The sequence below is a fragment of the Pistacia vera genome, unplaced genomic scaffold (assembly GCF_008641045.1).
Source record: "Pistacia vera cultivar Batoury unplaced genomic scaffold, PisVer_v2 Contig828, whole genome shotgun sequence".
In the NCBI taxonomy this organism is placed as follows: Eukaryota; Viridiplantae; Streptophyta; class Magnoliopsida; order Sapindales; family Anacardiaceae; genus Pistacia; species Pistacia vera.
The window spans coordinates 80,269-96,341 of record NW_022196699.1 but is presented as its reverse complement, the minus strand read 5'-3'; the positions used below and the strand labels follow the sequence as shown (position 1 = coordinate 96,341).

The window sequence follows — 16,073 nt, the reverse complement described above, 5'->3', positions numbered from 1 at the left end:
ACCCAAATTCAAAACACAAAAACCCTTTCATAGTCGCCGCCCACCATGGCATGTCGGCTCCCGTAACTCCTCAATCGTGTGGTGAGTTACAACAATGCAAGGTACGATCGAAGCCAATCATTCAAAAATCCAAATCAAACCAAATCCAATCAAATCGAATCCAAAATAACTAAGAAAAATAACCCAAATGAAGCAGTAGACGTCGATCGGCGAGGTGCCGCGAGGTGGGGTTATAGGGGTTTTGAAAAAGAGGCGTCGGTGATGCCAGGGTGGTGGTGGGGGGAGTTTCGACTACTAGAATTGACTGGAATTCAGCTAAGAAATCTGAAACACTAATGTAATGGTAGCCGGTGATCGATGGCAGGAGACAAGCGAGAACCATGAGGGTTTTGGTCAATGGAAGGTGGGGATTCTGACAGTAAGTTTGGGGAAGGCCAATGGAGACGGGAACAGCCCAAATCAGGCATGAGTTGTGGATCATGCGATTGGGAAATTCGCATAAAAACAGGCCAAGTTCGGCAAGGAAACTGATCGGTCAGGCTAAGGGCCAAAGGAATTGGGCTTAGGGTGATGATTTATGTTAGTTTGGGTGAGAAAACCAGCGGTCATGATATCTTTGGCATGGTTTTAAAAACTGGACCGAACCGGCCAATCCAACCGGTTGGACTAGGACCCGGTCACATGTCAAGTTCGAGTTAATATAAAACCCAGTTATATTTAATAACCCGCTATGAACCGCCATTGAACCGGGAAAATAGTGCGAACTACCGATCCAATCTGACCGCTTGATAAACCGGTCTAATATTTCAAAAGGGGAAAAAATCCCTAACACAGTAACACCATTCTCTTTCCAATTTCTCTACTTTCTCTACGCAAAGATCCTCTAAAAATCTGAAATCTAGGCTACCCACTCAAATCACCACTCAAATCGCCACTCAATCTCAATGAATTCCACTCTCTAAAGTCTGAAATCGCAACCATTGTGTCAATCGCAACTCTACTCTCTGAAATCAACGATGACATCTTCCTCCCTCACCGAAAATCAACGACGACAGATCCATTCCTTGCTGGAAATCGACGACAAAGACGACAGCTCCATTCCTCACTGGAAATTGACAACAGCATAGCTCCATTTCAAAAAGTGTAAGTTTTTCATGAGTCACGACCCTTTCCATTTTTGCAGATCTAGTTGATGTATCTAAGTTCTTGTTATATGATGATGAGTTAGGAAATAATTTATAGCTTATCTAGATTGTTTCACCAGTCATGTCTATCTTGAATTAATTATGTGGGTGAGAATGGGCATTTGACTGATGCCAATGTTTTTACTCATAATTTGAGGAATACATTATCTTTGATTATGAGAATTAGAGATTATTTATCAGTCTATAGGGGAGTTTATGTTATGGAAAAACTACATCAAGTCTCTGTATAGCTATGTAATTGTGTAATTTCTACTGTTATCTTATAGTTCAAAGCTTATATTGCTTATTCGTAAACAAGTCATATCTAGATTATTTGAGCTATCTTAAAAATATAAGTTTTTAGTTTATATTTTAAGTTATCTGACAATGAAATTTGGAAACAATGATTCTTTTGAAAAATGTGATTCCGTCTTATTGTGGAAAGCAGCTCAGCCAACTATTCTACCTTCTAGTGTTTTTTGTTTGATTGACTTAGTGTGTTGAAGCATGCAACAGATGTTTACGTCAAACATAGTCCCTAATAATTATACTTCATTAAAGTTGGCTATGGCAAGAACTCCAGTCTTGTATGCCAACTACTTCAAATATAGTGGAATTCTTTGTTGTTCATTAAGCTATTGCGGCCTATATCATACTTAATTTATGTGTTTGCTCTTTTTCTTTGGCATAATTTTATGATCTTGTAGCTTTTATCATGTTTGTCCTTTCTTTTCGGTGTAGATTTGCATTAATTAGGTTCAATCCTTGAATGCGCCCATAATATGCTGGTGTTTTAATATGCCAAGTATATACTAAATTGTTGTTATTTCTTGTGTGACAAGTAGATAAAGATTAAAAACAGACAATGTCAACATCTGGCTCTGGGTCTTCTTCACAATCTAGTAAAGGTATGACTGATATAACATAGACACATGTTATTGAGGGTGTAGATCCAAATGGAAGGAAGACATTAAAATGTCTTCACTGTGGGAAAGTAACTAAAGGAGGAGGTATTTTTAGAATGAAACAGCATCTAACTAGAACAAAAGGGGATGTTGGTGCTTGTTTAAAAGTTCCTTTTGATGTTCAATACTTGATGAGAGAATCGCTAAAAGACATTGGGATAAAGAATAAAGAGAAGGTTGATTCTAGTAAGTATAATACTCCCTACGGTGCTCCCGTACATAGATTTGAGGGAGATATGTTAAATGAAGATAGTAAAGAGTTTCGTCCATCAGAAATTCACATAAATGAAAGTAGGTTTGGCAGTAAAAAACAAAGTACAATGCTAGACAAATCAAAAGGAGAAAAACCTATTGGGGTTAGTGACTATTTTGCTCCAAGGACAATTGTTGGATCTCAACCATCAATTAGGAGTTGTTTAGCTGGAAAAGATGCAACGTGGAGAGCAGACATGGCTTTTGCAAGATTCTTTTATGATGCTTGTATCCCAATTAATGCTGTAAATTCAATTTATCTTCAGCCTTTGGTAGATGCTATAACTGCAATTGGGTCTGTGTATAAACACCCAAATTATCATGGTTTGCGTGTCAATTTGTTAAGAGATGCTAAGAAGGAAGTGCAGCTTCTTGTTGACAGTTGCAAAAAGATTTGGGAAAATGTTGAATGTACCTTAATAGCTGATGGTTGGACTGATAATTCACATAGGTCATTGATCAATTTTATGGTGTATTGTCCTAAGGGGGTTTATTTTGTGAAATCAGTTGATGCTTCAAATGTTGTGAAGGATGCTGGGACATTATTGAAGATGTTTGAGGAGGTAGCTTTATGGATTGGACAAATAGTATTGTCCATTATGTCTCAGACAATGGATCCAATTATAAAGTTGCTGGCAGAATGTTGTCTGAGAAATATCTGAGTATTACTTGGTCGCCTTATGCAACACAGAGCATAAATTTGGTGTTAAAAGATATAGCTGAGATGGATCACATAGTTTATCTTGCGAGATGTGCTTCTAAGGTGACGAAGTTTGTATATAATCATACCCTTTTGATAGCTTGGCTAAGGAAAAGACAGGTAATATACCTTTAGCTCATGTTCTTGTCAAGTCATAACATAATATGCATTTTTTATAATTGACCAACACCTATTATTTATCAATTGAGCAGGGTTGGAAAGAAATTGTCCGTCTGGGCGCAACCCGTTTTGCTATAACTTTCATTGCAATGAGAAGCCTTCATGAGCGCAAACATGACTTGCAAGCCTTCGTTTGTCGATTCTCGATATGCAAAAAGTAATAAAGGCATACATGTTATTGGCATAATTCTAGATAACAATTTTTGGAATGATATGGCTAAGATATCCAAAGTTGTGAGCCCATTGATGCGCTTGTTGCGGATTGTTGACTCAGATGAGATGCCTACAATAGGATATGTGTATGATGGCATTTATAGAGCGAAAAATGCAATTAAGAAGTTGTTTAAGAATAAAAAGAGATTGTACAAGTCTTATACACGAATCATTAAGCTACGTTGGGATAGGACGTTGCGCTGTGATATCCATGCTGCCGCTTATTATTTGAATCCTACCTTTAAATATGACGAAGCATCTTTTTGCGCCAAGCAAGAAGTCATGAGTGGTTTCCTTGATACTATTGACAGTAAAGCAAGTGCGTTCAATTTGAACAAGACAATGTTAATGGAAGAGAGTAAATTATATTCAAACCGGGAGGAAACCACTCATGACTTCTAGCTTGGCACAAAAAGATACACGAATCATTAAGCTACGCTGGGATAGGACGTTGCGCTGTGATATCCATGCTACGGCTTATTATTTGAATCCTACCTTTAAATATGACGAAGCATCTTTTTGCGCCAAGCCAGAAGTCATTAGTGGTTTCCTTGATATTATTTATAGTAAAGCAAGTGCGTTCAATTTGAACAAGACAAGGTTAATGGAACAGAATAGATTATATTCAAACTGGGAGGAAAGCTTTCTGGTGGGCTTGCTCTTGAAACCACCAAAACCACATGTCCTGGTATGTAATAGTTATAAAATTTATGAGTTATTTTGTTTTTTATGTCTAATTTATTTATTATGTTTAATTTTCAATTAGATGAATGGTGGAGATCATTTAGGTATAGTACTCCAAATTTGCAAAAGTTTGCAATAAAAATTCTTAGCCAAACTTCAAGCTCTTCGAGATGTGAACGAAATTGGAGTGTTTTTTAGCGCATACATACTAAAAAGAGGAATAGATTGGAGCATCAAAGGTTGAATAATCTTGTTTTTGTTCACTACAACTTGCATTTGCAAAACAGGTATAAAACATTGTCAATTACTCAATTATGCATCACTCTTATTGTTATTATCTATTATTTTCCTTGATATTTCACTTGTCATGCTTTTAATATTTCATTATGGTATTTTAGGAGGTGTTACAATAAAATAAGTTTCGATCCTATTGATTATGAAAGTATCAACAAAACTGAAGGTTGGATAGTTGACGATGAAGATGAGGTCAGTGAACTTAATTATGAGGAGTTGGAACAAATGTTTTATGGAGAAGGATCTATTCCTGCTGGAGTTGCTGATCACCCTTCTTTTTATGATTCAACCGATGGTTCAAGAGGTTGGTTTCAAATATTTAAGCAACTTAGTATCTATTTTAAATTAAATTACAAGTTTTAACTTATGATTTCTATTTTTTACTGAATTTTATGTAGATGATGGTGATGATGATGATGGTGATGATGATGATGATGATGAATTTTGATGCTAGTGTGTGAAGCTCAATCAACATGGAGACGGATCAAAGAAAAAACACTTGCACCAAATGTTTTGTTATTAACTATTATGTATTTTGTCATTTAATATGTAATGAATGAACACAATATCATGTTTGGATTTGGACTTTGGATTGTTGTTAAATACTTAAATTATGTTGGGATTGTTATTGAATTTGAACTTTGAATCATGTTGGGTATTAATTAAGTTGTTATTGTATTATATAAAAATATGGAAATCTTAAAATCTCAAAAAAAAAAAAAAAAAAAGTTTTTTTTTTTTTTTTTTTTTGCAGTGCTAACGTCATCATGCTGACATCAGCAGCATGATGACATCACCAGTCCAACCAGTTGGACCGATTGACTCTTGACTTGGGCAGCAGAGCAGGTTGGCCTCCGGTCCGGGTTTTAAAACAGTGATCTTTGGTTGATTTTCTTAATCGGTTTGTTTAGGCTTCTTGGGGATTTTTGGTTGTTTGTTAGTTTGGGTTGTGGATTTCCGTCGTTGGCCTTGTTTTGGTCAGCAATTTGGTGATGGCTCATTTGCAGGGGGTTGCTTAAATAAATTTGATAGAGTTTGTTGGGATTGTTGGTGATGAAGTTTGTTTGGATTGAAATAAAATTTTGAAAGTTAGGGGTTGATAGTGGCGATAGTGGCTAGGTGGTTATGGCAGTTAGATTCTCGAATTGTTTTAGTTTTTGGATCTAGGGTATTTTGATTTCATGGTATGAAGTTTGGATTTGGGTTTGATGTTGGTCATGGCAGCCTCAGTGATAGTTGATAGAGTTTCTAACGACAAAGACTAGGTGGTGGTGATAGTGGTTGGGTGGTTAGAGATGAGGATGATGCGAGGATTGAAAAAAAAATGGTGTTATTAAAATAAATTTGAAAGTAAGTGATTATTTTTCTAATTCTACTAATTTGGGGATTAAAAATTAATTTAATTTATTTGTCAATGGTAGTATAGTAATAACACCCTTTACATCTGCATTAGAAAATAAAAATCGTTAATGATGTTATTTTAAGAGTGAGAATCTAGAATACATAAAACCAAAGATGAAAACTTTTTATTTTGCTAATATTTGGATGGAAACATGCCCTCGCTCTACTCATTATGTTTCTTCCATATCATTGTAACCATTTCTCAGTATATAAATGGTATTACTAACAACATTTGTACACATATATTAAAGGTGAGATTAACGGGGTGTTTGTCTAAGCTTATAAGTTGGTCAAACTAGCTTATAAGCTCTAAAATTAAGTTGACCTGTTTGTTTATAACTTTTTTGAGCTTATATACTAAATTGTTGTTATTTCTTGTGTGACAGGTAGATAAAGATTAAAAACAGACAATGTCAACATCTGGCTCTGGGTCTTCTTCACAATCTAGTAAAGGTATAACTGATATAACATAGACACATGTTATTGAGGGTGTAGATCCAAATGGAAGGAAGACATTAAAATGTCTTCACTGTGGGAAAGTAACTAGAGGAGGAGGTATTTTTAGAATGAAACAGCATCTAACTAGAACAAAAGGGGATGTTGGTGCTTGTTTAAAAGTTCCTTTTGATGTTCAATACTTGATGAGAGAATCGCTAAAAGACATTGGGATAAAGAATAAAGAGAAGGTTGATTCTAGTAAGTATAATACTCCCTACGGTGCTCCCGTACATAGATTTGAGGGAGATATGTTAAATGAAGATAGTAAAGAGTTTCGTCCATCAGAAATTCACATAAATGAAGGTAGGTTTGGCAGTAAAAAACAAAGTACAATGCTAGACAAATCAAAAGAGAAAAACCTATTGGGGTTGGTGACTATTTTGCTCCAAGGACAATTGTTGGATCTCAACCATCAATTAGGAGTTGTTTAGTTGGAAAAGAAGCGACGTGGAGAGCAGACATGGCTTTTGCAAGATTCTTTTATGATGCTTGTATCCCAATTAATGCTGTAAATTCAATTTATCTTCAGCCTTTGGTAGAAAAATTTCAAAAATATTTTTATTCAATCTTTTAAATTTCTTCTTAGTCTATTGTTGAATATTAAAACCATGTTTGATAAATTAATATTATAAAACTTTTTTACATTTTTCTAGTCAGACAACAAACAAAATTTTTCATAAAAACTCTATTCTAATAAGCTTCTTTTCCTTAAGCTTGAATAAGTCGTACTAAACGGATCCTTAATCTGTTAATGTCTGTTAAAAAGGGTATTTTGTGAAAATTGAAGGGTGGGATTATGGATAATGACGTTTTACCAATTATGTTAAATATTGTCAATTAACAGAAGTAAAACATAACATCACAACTCACAAGGCTCCATGGTCTAGTGGTCAGGACCATGGTTTTAAAAACCGGATTGGACCGGCCGGTCTAACCGGTTGGACTGAGACCCGGTCACGTGTCCGGTTCAAATCAATATAAAACCCGGTATTACTTAATAACCCGTTATGAACCATCAATGAACCGTGCGAACAGTGTGAATCGTCGGTCCAACCGGACTGCTTGAAAAAAAACCAGTCCAACGTCTAAAAAGGGGAAAAAATCCCTAATTTCTCACTTTCTCCTTTCTCTACGCAAAATCCTCTAAAAAAATTTTAACACCATGCTGAAAATCTGAAATCCCACACAAATCACCACTCAATCTCAATGAACTTTACTCTCCGAAGTCTGAAATCGCAACCATTCCTTGCTGAAATCGATCACAAATCAACTCTCTGAAATCGCGACAACGCCTTCCTCCCTCGCCGAAAATCAACGATAATAGCTCCATTCCTTACTGAAAATCGACGATGATAGCTCCATTCCTCCTCTCATCAATGATCCAGGTAAAAAACACACCATTCACGACAACTCCATTTCGTTTTCAACTTGTTTTATTAATGCATTTATCATAATATATTAAAGTAAAGTAGGCTTGTGTGTTGAATCTTTTCGGTCTTTGGTGGTCAGTGGAGTGTTGAGTTGTGGGGACTTGGTATTCATTTGAATGGTGAAGCAAGTCAAGTTGTTCTTTAACTTCTTTTAAGGAAACAATTTGACAGCATAATGATGCAATACTAAAGCTTTATGGTGGAGTAATTCTTGTTATTTCTTTAATTATTATTATTATTATTTTTTGTATCAGAACATGAAATGATATTGTTGATCCTTTTCACTGTACATTCCAACGCCGAATCTAAAGTAAAAGAAAGAATCAATTATACAACTAAATAACCAAGAAGGGAACATATTGCACTTAGAATTTCCTACATAAACACTTCTTCCAGCTTCTTTGTTTTCTCAATTGTCTTCTGTCAGCTTTCGCCATTCTCACTGGGTTGCCACTCCATTCTGAGGGTAATCTGTTCAAGTCAAAGCCCAAGTATGAGAAAACTAAGTGATTGTCTTATCAAGAGAACAATGAGGTATCAGTAAATTAGGAACTTACATGGGAAACATAAAAGAACTTGAACTTGCATTGCTGCTATTTGACTGACAAGAAATGCTTCTTGAATATAGTCAGTGACAATAAACTAAACTAAAATTTCAATCTAATTATCTATACGAACTTGTATTTTTATTTCTCGATATATTTGGATTAGTCAGTGACAATTCAGTTCTTACATTCCTTAAATCACAGAACAAATTGTATAAAAAGTAAAAACTGAAGTTCAGCTATAAACAAATTCAGCCACACTTTTCAGAACTGTCTTTAGTAAATTGTTTTGTTTTCTCTGTTTTTCTCATTGTATCATAGCTTTGAAATCAGCCATATCATTGTCATCGTCCAGCAAATGTTCAAGTTCATCTCTCACCTACAAGTTACCAAGTGTAATAATATTAAATATATATTAACAGACTTAAGAAAGGCATACTAAATTGTTATTATCATTTGTGTGACAGGTAGATAAAGATTAAAAATAAACAATGTCAACATTTGGCTCTAGGTCTTCTTCACAATCTAGTAGAAGTAGAACTGATATAACATGGGCACATGTTATTGAGGGTGTAGATTCAAATGGAAGGAAGACATTAAAATGTCTTCACTGTGGGAGGAGGTATTTTTAGAATGAAACAATATCTAGCTGGAACAAAGGGGGATGTTGGTGCTTGTTTAAAAGTTCATTTTGATGTTTAATACTTGATGAGAGAATCACTAAAAGACATTGGGATAAAGAATAAAGAGAAGACTAATTCTAGTAAGTATAATACTCCCTACGGTGCTCCTGTACATGGATTTGAGGGAGATATGTTAATGAAGATAGTGAAGTGTTTCATCCATCAGAAATTCACATAAATGAAGTAGGTTTGGCAGTAAAAAACAAAGTACAATGCTAGGTAAACCAAAAAGAAAAAAATCTATTGGGGTTGGTGACTATTTTGCTCCAAGGACAATTGGTGGATCTCAACCATTAATTAGGAGTTGTTTAGCTGGAAAAGATACGACGTGGAGAGCAGACATGACTTTTGCAAGATTCTTTTATGATGTTTGCATCCCAATTAATGCTGTAAATTCAATTTATCTTCAACCTTTGGTGGATGCTATAGCTGCAATTGGGCCTGGGTATAAACACCCAAATTATCATGGTTTGCATGTCAATTTGTTAAGAGATGCTAAGAAGGAAGTGCAGCTTCTTGTTGATAGTTACAAAAAGATTTGAGAAAATTTTGGATGTACCTTAATAGTTGATGGTTGGACTGATAATTCACATGGGTCATTGATCAATTTTATGGTGTATTGTCCTAAGGGAGTTTGTTTTGTGAAATCAATTGATGCTTCAGATGTTGTGAAAGATGCTGGGACATTGTTGAAGATGTTTGAGGAGGTCGCTTTATGGATTGAACCAAATAGTATTGTCCATTTTGTCTCAGACAATAGATCAAATTATAAAGCTGCTGAAAGAATGTTGTTTGAGAAATATCCGAATATTACTTGGTCACCCTGTGCAACACATAGCATAAATTTGGTGTTAAAAGACATAACTGAGATGGATCACATAGTTTATCTTGCAAGACGTGCTTCTAAGGTGACGAAATTTGTATATAATCATACATTCTTGATAGCTTGGTTGAGGAAAAGACAGATAATATACCTTTAGCTCATGTTCTTGTCAAGCCATAACATAATATGCATTTTTTATAATTGACTAACATCTATTATTTATCAATTGAATAGGGTTGGAAAGAAATTGTTTGTCCTTACGCAACCCGTTTTGCTACAACTTTCATTGCAATGAGAAGCCTTCATGAGCAAAAACATGACTTGCAAGCCATAGTGACAGATAAGTCATTTGTAGATTCTCGATATGCAAAAAGTAATAAAGGCAAACATGTTATTGACATAATTCTAGATAAAGATTTTTGGGATGATATGGGTAAGATATCCAAAGCTGTGAGTCCATTGATGCGCTTGTTGCGGATTGTTGACTCAGATGAGAAGCCTACAATAGGATATATGTATGATGACATGTGCAGAGTGAAAAATGCAATTAAGAAGTTGTTTAAGAATAAAAAGATATTGTACAAGCCTTATACAAGAATCATTAAGCTACATTGGGATAGGACGTTGCGCCGTGATATCCATGCTGCGGCTTATTATTTGAATCCTGCCTTTAAATATGACGAAGCATCTTTTTGCGCCAAGCCAGAAGTCATGAGTGGTTTCCTTGATACTATTGACAGTAAAGCAAGTGCGTTCAATTTGAACAAGACAAGGTTAATGGAAGAGAGTATATTATATTCAAACCGAGAGGAAAGCTTTTCTCGTGGGCTTGCTCTTGAAACCTCCAAAACCACACGTCCTGGTATGTAATAGTTATAAAATTTATGAGTGCTTTTGTTTTTGAAGTCTAATTTATTTATTATGTTTAATTTTCAATTAGATGAATGGTGGAGATCATTTAGGTATAGTACTCCAAATTTGCAAAAGTTTGCAATAAAAATTCTTAGCCAAACTTTAAGCTCTTTGGGATGTGAACGAAATTGGAGTATTTTTTAGCGCATACATACTAAAAAGAGGAATAGATTGGAACATCAAAGGTTGAATGATCTTGTTTTTGTTCACTATAACTTGCGTTTGCAAAACATGTATAAAACATTGTCAATTACACAATTATGCATCACTCTTATTGTTATTATCTATTATTTTCCTTGATATTTTACTTGTCATGCTTTTAATATTTCATTATAGTATTTTAGAGGTGTTACAAGAGAATAAGTTTCGATCCTATTGATTATGAAAGTATCGACAAAACTGAAGGTTGGATAGTTGACGATGAAGAGGAGGTTAGTGATCTTAATTACGAGGAGTTTGAACAAATGTTATATGGAGAAGGATCTATTCTTGCTAGAGTTGCTGACCACCCTTCTTTTTATGATTCAACCGATGGTTCAGAAGGTTAGTTTCAAATATTTAAGCAACTTAGTATCTATTTTAAATTAAATTACAAGTTTTAACTTATGATTTCTATTTTTTACTGAAATTTACGTAGATGACGGTGACGGTTATGATGATGATGATGGTGATGAATTTTGATACTAGTGTGTGAAGCTCAACCAACATGGAGACGGATCAAAGAAAAAACACTTGCACCAAATGTTTTGTTATTAATTATTATATATTTTGTCATTTAATATACAATGAATGAATACAACATTATGTTTGGATTTGGACTTTAGATTGTTGTTAAATACTTAAATTATGTTGAGATTGTTATTGAATTTGAACTTTGAATCATGTTGGACAGTAATTAAGTTGTTATTGTCTTATTAAAAAATGGAAATCTTAAAATAAAAAAACAAAACAGGTTTTTTTTATGTGCTGACATCATCATGCACATCATCAACCGGTTGGATTGGTTGACTCATGACTCGGGCAGCAGAGCGGATTGCCCTCTTGTCCGGGTTTTAAAACAGTGGTTAGGACATTGGACTATGAATCCGACATGTCGTCTTCGGATTTAGAATGAGAACGACTATGAATACGGAACATGAATCTCATCTAAAGTTTAGCTTTACATTTGAAACAACAAAATACAAACGGTAGTTAGTGGCTGTTATCCATTCCCTGTATTTTGAACACAAGCCTGAGGAGGAGGAGGAAGAAGAAGAGAATGGCTGCAACAGCCCTTCTCTCAGTGCCAACGCCTCATCAAACTCAACGCCCTTCCATCACTGTCACTAACTCATTATTTCATCCCTCACTTACTNTTTATCACCACTCATCGTTGGGTGGCAGATCATCGCCTGTTAGAACTGATATGGATTCTGATCAGTGCAAGCATGTATTAAGACTTACAATTTGCTATGTGATTTATGTTAACAGCTAGACATGGAAACCCTTTAGTACTGCTTATAGATAGATTGAATAGACTCCACAAACATAAATTAAACATTAGAATTAGAATTAGAATTAAAGTCCGCAGAGTGTTGAAAAACTTAATTGTTTCAAAAGGAGAAACAATACCCTTAATAGAATTATTATACATAATTCTAAAGAAAACTAAAAGCCAAGCACGGCAATCCCCATTTTCCTTCCTTTCCTTTCTACATATATACATAATGCCTGGTCAAATTGACCAAATCGCTGTGAAGAGTTGGAAAATGCCTTCGTTAATCCATAGCTAAGATTGCGATAACCTGGCGGCTTAAAGAGCCTTATTTCCCAGTCTCAGTGGGCACCTTGAACACATTGAAAAGTGCTGGCTTCCTCCAGCCCACCACCCAAGAGTTCTTGGTCCGCCTGGGCGTGAGGCTAGCTGAGCTAGCAGCCATTCTCATTTTCTCAATCAAGGCCTCTGTGTTAACCTCTTCCGAGAAAATTTCCTCCAACTGCTTTGTACTGATCACCAACTTCACTTTCCAAACACCATTTCCTTGCGATGGCAGCACTTCAAAAGCTGACCCACTTGCCAAACTGTCAACAAAATCTGCAGAAGACATCTTCGGTGGCTCCATCTGCTCCACCCATTTGAGGTCTAGTTTCTCAGCTACCTGTACCTGTTGTTTTTGCTGCTTTTCCAGGGGAAGAAGATAGTAAAATTGGCCGCTAACGAGGCGTTCATGATCAGCCAATGGTGATGAGGCATGGCCTCGAGGGAAAATGCCATAGCCTGGATAGTTTTCAAGAACTTCTCTAGCTAGTTTCGGGCTCTTCAACTCAAGTATAGTCCCGGAATCGGTTAAAACCCGGATGCTGTTTGGGAAGCCATCAGCTATCCCTTTGAAAGAACAATTACCCATTACGAAATTTTTGCTGATTGTTACAAGCTCTTAAGCTGTATATAAACTGCAGAATCTTTGGCAAAATATAGTGGAGAGACAATTGCGGTGTGTCAGAAGAGACATTAGGGTGATGCATTATATCGAAAATTTAATCGGCGCCATGTGATAATAGACCGTTGCAAGGGTGAATTAAGAAAAACTGATAATAATCCAAGGGAGAAGAATAAAATAATTGGATTAAAAATACTAGAAAACGACATACTAGAAACAGAGCAGTTCAAATTTCAGGGCTAGGGGCTATGCATTTTACTCTGTGCTGGATTCCCTGCTAAACCAAACCAACTGAAAACCTAAAATTCGGGATTCTTTTGAATTTTGAAGTTGAGCCCAAAATATGGACAAAATTTGTACATGTTCCACAACTATTCATGTTCTTGGGAGCTAGGTAAATTCAGCATCAATTAAGTCCAATTAAGCCCATGAAATCGTGCTCAAAGTTCGGCCGATCCTCCAACCACCCTTCAACATTTCTACTTCTATCCTTCTTTCTCTTTAGTTACTGTAAGTGTGCTCTACCAAAATCTTGATTTCATTTATTCAATGAATCTAGGCTGTTGCTACAGAAAACTGCAACAACTAAATAGATCCAATTAACCCTAACAAAATCGAAATAAATGTGTACGTGATTATTAGAATCAATAATAAACAGTAAAAGAATTGAAAAAATGAACACAAAAGGATTTTTTTAAAGTGGTTAGGTGAGCTATATCTCAAACATACGTCCACCATTTCTCTTATTGATTTTGTGAGTTACAAATAATATGCCTTTGTCTAAAACAATTTTCTAACCCTTTTTTGCATTGTTTTTGGGGCTATACGATTTTTACAAAGGAAAAAGAGATAAGACCTGGTATACATCATGTGATTTTTGCAATTGTACACTAAGCCTTTCAAGCTTGCGGCAAATTCGCACACAACATAGGCCAATGCAATTATTGCATTGAAATTAATTTCCTATTTGGTTAACCTAAATTATCTCAATCCACACAGCCAATTTTTTGTCTGAATAAATATATGACAAAGCCCCCCTGCTCGAAACTCATAAACAGCCACTCGTAACTTGAAGACATTCTTCAAGTCCACCTGGCTAAGCTGAGCACCACACGTGAATCTAAGGCTTAAAACTTAATCGCTAACGGGATAAACCTCTTTATCACTGCCACCAAATCTCTCGCATGCGCCATCAATTAAGCCTCTTCTGAAAACACTCGAAGCTCAACACATTCTAAAGCCTTAGGGGCCACGAAATGGGCTGTGCATCATCAAAACGAATTGAGGCGGCCACCGGCGTTGATGTCTACCGTCCAGCTCCCGCCAGTTTTGCTGTGTTCGATATCAACGCCATACAAGAGCCATGGCTGACGGGGGGCAATGATAAATCTCAAGAAAACCAAGAGAAACCCACGCACGTGCCTGCTTCAATTCTCGAGAAGCTCAACAAGTTCGAAACTGATGCTCCTCATTCGTGGGACGAGGTTAGCAAAGCTCTAGAAGACCTAAAGCCCACCATTAATAATGATACCACTGCCAAGTCACCAACTAAACCGGCTCCGCCCGTTAAAACCGCCATGCAAAGGCCAACCCCACCGCGAAAGAGCGCATCTTTTCACACACTTGAAGAGTTCGACGAGAAGATATCGTCAAAGCCAGCTAATAAAGAACTGAAAAAAACTCAGTCCATGCGTACAGAAGAGACGAACAAAAAAAAGCCCGAGCTCAACAAGATTAATAACGAGCCAAACAAGTCCGAGCCACGAGTTGAAATTGGAGGAGGAGGGTATAAGCCAGTGAAAGAGAACATATTCATCCTCAAAGACAGACTCGAGAAAGAAAAAGAAGGCAAGCAAGCAATTTTCGAAAAGCTCCGACGAGACCCATTAAGCGACTTCCCAGAGAAGTGTCCACCAGGCGGAGCAGACTCAGTGGTGGTATACACGACGTCGTTGAGAGGAGTCCGCCGCACATTCGAGGACTGCGCGCGCGTGCTGAACATATTCGAGGTGCACCGCGTGGTGACGGACGAGAGAGACGTGTCGTTGCACGGAGAGTTCTTGAAGGAGCTGAGGGAGTTATTGGGAGAAGAAGAAGCGAGCGTACCGAGGGTATTCATGAAGGGGAGATACGTGGGAGGAGTGGAAGAGTTGAGTGAGTTGAACGAGACAGGGAAACTGGGGAGGATAGTGAGAGCGGGGCGTTTGGAAACAGGAATAGGGAGACAAGCGTGTGAAGGGTGTGGAGGGGCGAGGTTTGTGCCGTGTTTGGAATGTGGTGGAAGCTGTAAGGTTGTGGTGGATGGAGTAAAAGAGAGGTGTGGGAAGTGTAATGAGAATGGGTTAGCTCATTGTCCTGCTTGTGCTTAGTGGGCTTTCTTTTGTTTATTGTGGTTGGATTTTATACATTTTCATTTTCTACCATTGTATGAATTTGTTGACTTTCAGTATTTGGGTTGTAAAAAGTTTATTGTGTTCGAGTAATCGGAGAGAGATTCACTATATTTGTACAATTACCTTGGTTTATTGATCTTGTAAAGTGTTTCGTAATTCTAGGGATTAAACAGGCTCGACTGGAAACTGTGCTCGGATACCTCAGTTGCTAAAAACAAAAAACAAAAGTTTTAGATAGAAAGAAAATTGTAAATGTTAAAGGTGTAATTTATATTTTAATGGCAAAAAAAAATTAGTAATTAAAAAAAGGGCCCAACCGGGTTCGAACCGGTGACCTCTTGATCTGCAGTCAAATGCTCTACCACTGAGCTATGGACCCTTAGTGGATTTAGCTCTCATTTTATATATATTTATATAAATTACTTTATCTTTACTTTATAACTTTATATAACTGAAAAATTGAAATGTACCCACAATTTTTAAACTGTATATCTGG

The 16,073-nt window shown here is 36.4% G+C and overlaps 3 protein-coding genes and 1 non-coding gene across 4 annotated transcripts; 2 read left to right on the top strand and 2 right to left on the bottom strand.

Moving 5' to 3' along the window:
• The first annotated feature begins 2,205 nt into the window (after nt 1–2,205).
• On the top strand, nt 2,206–3,063 carry LOC116117960. The gene has a single exon (XM_031403940.1). It carries the CDS (start codon nt 2,206–2,208, stop codon nt 3,061–3,063), a length of 858 nt encoding a protein of 285 aa, XP_031259800.1.
• Nucleotides 3,064–12,566: 9,503 nt separating this feature from the next.
• On the bottom strand, nt 12,567–13,151 carry LOC116117959. Its single transcript, XM_031403939.1, has one exon. The coding sequence runs from the start codon at nt 13,149–13,151 to the stop codon at nt 12,567–12,569; it is 585 nt and encodes a 194-aa protein (XP_031259799.1).
• A 1,201-nt stretch (nt 13,152–14,352) lies between these two features.
• LOC116117963 lies at nt 14,353–15,733 on the top strand. Its single transcript, XM_031403942.1, has one exon. It carries the CDS (start codon nt 14,441–14,443, stop codon nt 15,551–15,553), a length of 1,113 nt encoding a protein of 370 aa, XP_031259802.1. The 5' UTR covers nt 14,353–14,440; the 3' UTR covers nt 15,554–15,733.
• Nucleotides 15,734–15,884: 151 nt separating this feature from the next.
• Nucleotides 15,885–15,956, bottom strand: TRNAC-GCA. The gene has a single exon. It is a non-coding gene; the product is annotated as a tRNA-Cys (tRNA).
• Between the last annotated feature and the right edge of the window lie 117 nt (nt 15,957–16,073).

Coding starts and splice junctions, on each gene's coding strand:
- LOC116117960 (XM_031403940.1), top strand. CDS start 2,206: ATGAAACAGCATCTAACTAGAACAAAAGGGGATGTTGGTGCTTGTTTA.
- LOC116117959 (XM_031403939.1), bottom strand. CDS start 13,151: ATGGGTAATTGTTCTTTCAAAGGGATAGCTGATGGCTTCCCAAACAGC.
- LOC116117963 (XM_031403942.1), top strand. CDS start 14,441: ATGGGCTGTGCATCATCAAAACGAATTGAGGCGGCCACCGGCGTTGAT.